General features: G+C 45.3%; 1 protein-coding gene across 1 annotated transcript; it reads left to right on the forward strand.

The window, feature by feature from the left end:
- Positions 1-1278: 1278 nt before the first annotated feature.
- LOC148025361 (uncharacterized) lies at positions 1279-4082 on the forward strand. The gene has a single exon (XM_087692422.1). It carries the CDS (start codon positions 1614-1616, stop codon positions 3279-3281), a length of 1668 nt encoding a protein of 555 aa, XP_087548548.1. The 5' UTR covers positions 1279-1613; the 3' UTR covers positions 3282-4082.
- The last annotated feature ends 1337 nt before the right edge of the window (positions 4083-5419 follow it).

Below are 5419 nucleotides of genomic sequence, written 5' to 3' on the forward strand. Positions count from 1 at the left end.
GTTTACTCTTTGCAAATGCACAAACACATATGTTTGCTTAAAATATTCATTCCTAATGGGTGATATGATATGCATAGTGTAGAAAAGAAATGTCACGTTACTTACTAGAAGGACCTAAAACATGTAGTGGAATTGGTGGTATGTAGATTTTTGACTTATGTTCTCTTGATCTATAATGACACTATGATTTTTCACACAATTTCATGTCGAGAATACTTCGATGATGTGGAGGCTAGTTTTGGTAAGGTTAGTTATGCACATTGCTAAAGACAGTTATATGTTTGTCGTTTGTCATACCATTTGAAAAAAGATAAAATTCAGAGAGACTTCAAAACATATTCATCTTGTCACATTCTACAAATAAGACCAAAGTTTTGCACAAGCACGTTGACACCAAAGCCTTGTTGGTATATCTGATTTTTGGATTCATAAAGGTCATACGCTAACGTGAACGTTAAGACCACAAAAGTGAAGTATTGTGTATTGGAATTGTAACAATGTTTAATGTATAAAACGGTTCTACTATGGGTAGTGTTGCTTCAATGCACGAGAATGTTGAATCATACAGGGTTGCAATAGACATGGGGTCACATGGGGATTTGGTATTTGCACTCAAAATAAGTGATGATATATATTTCACTCCCTCTAAACGACATTGACGTTGAACCAAAAGGCTTTAATTTGGTGAGTAGAAACAAAAAGAATTAGTTCTTGGTAGGGAAGGTGAGGTTGCAAGAGTTTTTTTTTTCTTGGTAGGGTAGTTGCTGCGTGGGGAGGAAAGGAAGCCTGATGGAAAGAAAAGGCGCCGAGAAAAGAGGGGAAAGAAGAGCCTCAATGCCAACTTGCAACCAACCGCCGTCCCGCATCGCGCAAACAAGAAGAAAACCAGAAATGCCAATAATTTATTATCTTTAACAATCAACCATTGAAGAAATAATAGTATTTTATCGCACTCCCTGGGAACGTCATTGGTGCTCAGAAAGCGGCAAATAACGATCGTCGATGGGAAGGAAGATAGGCGAGGGTGGCGAAACCCACGCTCGAGGAGCACATTCAAAGAAAAGAGAAGCAACGTTTTTAGGATAGCGAGGGGAACGTGACAGCAGCAATTCCCGAAGATGACCCCGGCGGCAGCTGACGGGAGGGGGAGGCCGAGGGGGCCGAAGCTGGGCTTTATTCATTAAAGAAAAGCAGTTTTGAAATTGGATCCCTATTTATTTATTTACACCAGCACAAAGGAGGACAAGTAAAAAGCACGTCAGACAAGGAGGCCAACCTCGTCGACGTCTGCCGCCCGTTTCCTTTCTTTCTTTCTTTCTTTTCTTTCTCTCTCTTTCACGCTCTTATAACGTGGTTGGCCCCTGCATCTTCGCCTTCTTCCCCCGCGCGCTCCTCCTGCATACCCTGGCCTTCCTCCTCCCCCATGCATTACAATTTTCCTACCTTCTTTCCTTTGCCGCAATTTACCCCGTCATGATCCCTGCCTTCTTCCTTTATTTCCCCTTGCTGACATTCCGGCGAGGGTCGATCCTCCTTCCTTCTTCTCCCTTTTATGTCCAGTTACGCCTGCCTGTTGATCTTCCTCTCTTAGGAACCTCATTCCTCTTGCTGGCATGCGCCCTGCAATGGCATCTCGCCGCTGGGTTCGAGGCAGCCGCATCGGAGCAGGAGCGTTTGGTACGGTGAGCCTGGCGATTAACATGGACGACGGTGAGTTGTTTGCGGTGAAATCGATAGATTGCTCGGTGCATGGCTCCAAGGCGGAGCTTGTCGCCATGGATAACGAATTGAGCATGTTGCAAAGCCTCGATTCTCCCCGCATCATCAAATGTCTGGGCACCGATTGCACCATAGAGAATGGCGTTCCCATGCGCAACTTGTGGATAGAATACATGGCAGGAGGAAGCCTGGCTGATCTCATGAAGAAGTTTGGAGGCCGGCTGGACGAAGCGCTCATACGGGTATACACCCGCGGCATACTGGAAGGACTGGAGTACCTTCATGCTCGAGGAATTGTGCACTGCGATGTCAAGGGGAAAAACATCCTGATCGGGTCCTCTGGTGAAGTGAAACTGGCCGATTTCGGGTCGGCAAGGAGGATGACAGGTGCAGGCGCAGCGAGGGGTGCTCATGTCAAAGGCACCCCGCTTTGGATGGCGCCCGAGGTAATCATGCAGATAGAGCAAGGGCCTGCATCAGATGTATGGTCATTGGGCTGCACCATAGTAGAGCTGGCCACGGGTTGCCCTCCTTGGACTGGCTGCAGCTTCAAGGGTCTCAATTTGTTCTCTGTACTCATGCAAATTGGTACAGGCAAAGACGTGGTTTTGCCAAATTCTCTGTCGGCGGAGGCCAAAGATTTCCTCATGAAATGCCTCCAGAGGGACCCCAAAGCTCGCTGGACGAGCGTGCAACTCCTCACCCACCCATTCCTAGATCAGATCAGAAAAGTAGACGTTCATAACGTAATGGACGTTCCCGATCAGCCCGCATCATCGTCCAGCAGGTTGAAGGTTCCCTTGTCTCCTACCAGCGTTTCTGACTTCCCGGCCGATAGCGCCTCCAGCGACTGGGATACGAATGTCGTAATTCCCACCCTCAATCTGCAAAAGTGGCAGGCCGCCGAAGGCAAGCTGGATCATTCGCCGCCCAATGATTGCGCCACAGGTCGCATCGTGGACGGGGAGGAGACGGACCGAAGCTGCAGGCCAACTGATGATGATAGCGAGGCAGGGCGGCGCTGGATAACAGTTCGGTCGCCAAGGAATGGTGGGGGAGAGGCTGCGCGGAGGCAGAGACCTTTGTCGGGCTTCATGCTGGCTTCGTCAATAGCTGGGGAGCGCGTCGAGGAATTAAATATTAAGGCGTTTCCACTTGGAAGCGGTCAAAGGCAGAAGGCGGAGGCGGCGGCGGAGGAGCAGCAGGTGCTGGTGGTGAAGAGCGCGGCGGAGGTGAAGTTCGAATGCCTAGAGTTGATCCTGTGGCAGCGAAGAAAGGTCAGCGGCTCCTCCTCCTCTGCTGCTAATAATAATTGTGGCGTTGACGGGGCCGTCAACGCTAACGACCACCATACCAGCAGCAGCATGGCCAGCACCACTGCCCCCGAAGATCATCCGTCCTGCTGCTGCACCCTGGCCGCTGACAACAATGGCAAGTGCAGCATGTGCCCCACGTCAGGCCACCTCATCAGCATGCCTGACGATGTCAGGCCCCACATCGCCCCGTCAGCCTGCCACGTGAGGCGGACGGTCGTCAAGAAACTCCTAAGGGGTGTCACATGACCGCAAGTTGGCATTCCACGGTCCACCCATTCTTTTAAAATCGGTAGATGCAACCGCCGTCCTTTTGTAACAAACGCATCATAAAAGAAACTTGGAAATTGAGCTTGCCCTCCTGTTGCTTGGAAGTTGGTGCCACGGTCGACATTGAAAACACTAATAATGCCAATCATTTGCCAACTAGCTTCTGCGCATAGTTGTACGAACCACGACTATGGGTGTCTCTTGATAACCGCCACTGGGGAGCTTTCGTTGCTTTGCGTATACATGACTTGGGTAAATACATTCACTATGCTAAAGATTTGCGTATACACAAGCATCGAGGGAGAACACGTGGAGTGAGTTGTGTTAATTGCACTAGTTGAATGGATTTCCTTGGAGACCGCAACGCCCATGCGATTCGTAATACGTATCCTTGTGTGGGGAGGTCAAATTGGCAATCGGGATTCGGCTCTAGGGTGAGGCCGAGGCGTCTCAAAATCAATTTGAAGCAAAAGATGATGCTCCTCAGCCTTAACAACCACATGGATGTGGATTTGATTGGTATTGCACAAGCCCTTCATGCATATACGGGTGAATAAAAAGGTCATGCCATGGATGGTATTTCATAATGGCTCTTTGTAACAACATTCTATTGGATGCATTGGATGCTGCTCAAATGTTCAAGAATATGTTTGGATTTGACGAGGCTCTTAAACTTGTTGTCGAGCTCATTTGTGGGCTTAAGCTTTAGGTGGTTTTCCCACACCTTTTGCATGGGATGATGTAAATATTTTACTTTATAATACATCTATCTTTTGCATTAAAAAGAAAAGGTAATGCAAGAAGATCCTTGTGTCTTGAGGAGGATGGAAGTTTGCACTAGCTAATGGTGGTAGGAAGGTGCTTAAAGCTTTTGTGGCCTTCTCATTGTCCAAGTTCAAAGCTTCAACACTAAGGATGGTATTTGACGGATGGTTCTAGGGCACCTATTAGTCCAAAGAATCTTTGCTTTGGTGTAAGCTCATTGGTAAAGGTTTTATTATTTGCTTTGGAGGATGCATAACAAAGAGAAAGTGGGGAATATATGTGGAGTCACTTGGTCTTTTGACGAAAATGTATTGTTACTTGCATATGAAAATAGATCGATTACTTTCATTAATATTTGTTGCTAATTTGAGCGTGATGAGGATCTACACTGAGCACATAACTCACATAATTGGAGTTGCCAAATCAAGGGCTTGAGAAGATATATTTGGGTGTTTACTTCTTCCTAGAACTATATGTATTTTATTTACCTTGTAGGATCATTATATGGTTTCTTAACATTAGTTCTAAACTTGGGCACTTGATTGTCCTAGGACACTCGTGCAATAAAAAATATTAGCAATTACCACTTTCCAAGCATTAATTTTGAACGAATCCTTTCATCCCCTTTGTCTTGAACTTGAAATAACTTACGAGTTCTTAACATTTGTAAAATTTTTCATCTAACTCTTTGAAGTAGCATCTATTTGACATTGTGAATATTTTGTTGGGTACAAATGTTGTGTAGAAATCTATCACCATGGTAAGTGTGGTAACTTTGCTCTTTATTAGGGAATCTCTCAAGTCAATATTATATGGACTAATGGCACAAGTAATGTTATAGCAATTAAGATTGTGATATGTAATAAGGTTGTCACCCTAGCCTTGATCCATTCACCTAATGCCTCTTCTAAATGTACCACTACGTGGAGGTAAGTGGAAGCAAAGACAAAGTCAGATAGGAATGTCCTTATAACAAGACTTTTGATATTAAGGATAGGTCAAATGATTTAAGCATAAAGATGGAGGGGAGAGAGATTGGATTGAGTGTATGCATTGCAATCATGGAGATTGGTGGTTGAGTCTTAGATGAAAGTATAAGACTCTTGCTGATGTCATCAACTCAAACCATTTTGCACAGAGTTTCTCCTTTTAAGACCAATGCTACCAATAGATCCAATTATAGGATGATAACTTTTTATTTAATGTTTTCTTTTAAGTCTTAGTAGGTTTGATGATAGGGTTTGAAAAAAGTGCAATTGCAAGAGCATCTACCCAACCTTGAATTGTGATCAATAGATCGTAGTTGCCAAACTTGAAGTTGTTAAGAACTATGGAAAACTTCCAAAGGAATA

The sequence above is a fragment of the Lygodium microphyllum genome, chromosome 14 (assembly GCF_053477565.2).
Source record: "Lygodium microphyllum isolate KBCC chromosome 14, Lygodium_microphyllum_v1.1.10, whole genome shotgun sequence".
Classification (NCBI taxonomy): domain Eukaryota; kingdom Viridiplantae; phylum Streptophyta; class Polypodiopsida; order Schizaeales; family Lygodiaceae; genus Lygodium; species Lygodium microphyllum.

Coding starts and splice junctions, on each gene's coding strand:
- LOC148025361 (XM_087692422.1), top strand. CDS start 1,614: ATGCGCCCTGCAATGGCATCTCGCCGCTGGGTTCGAGGCAGCCGCATC.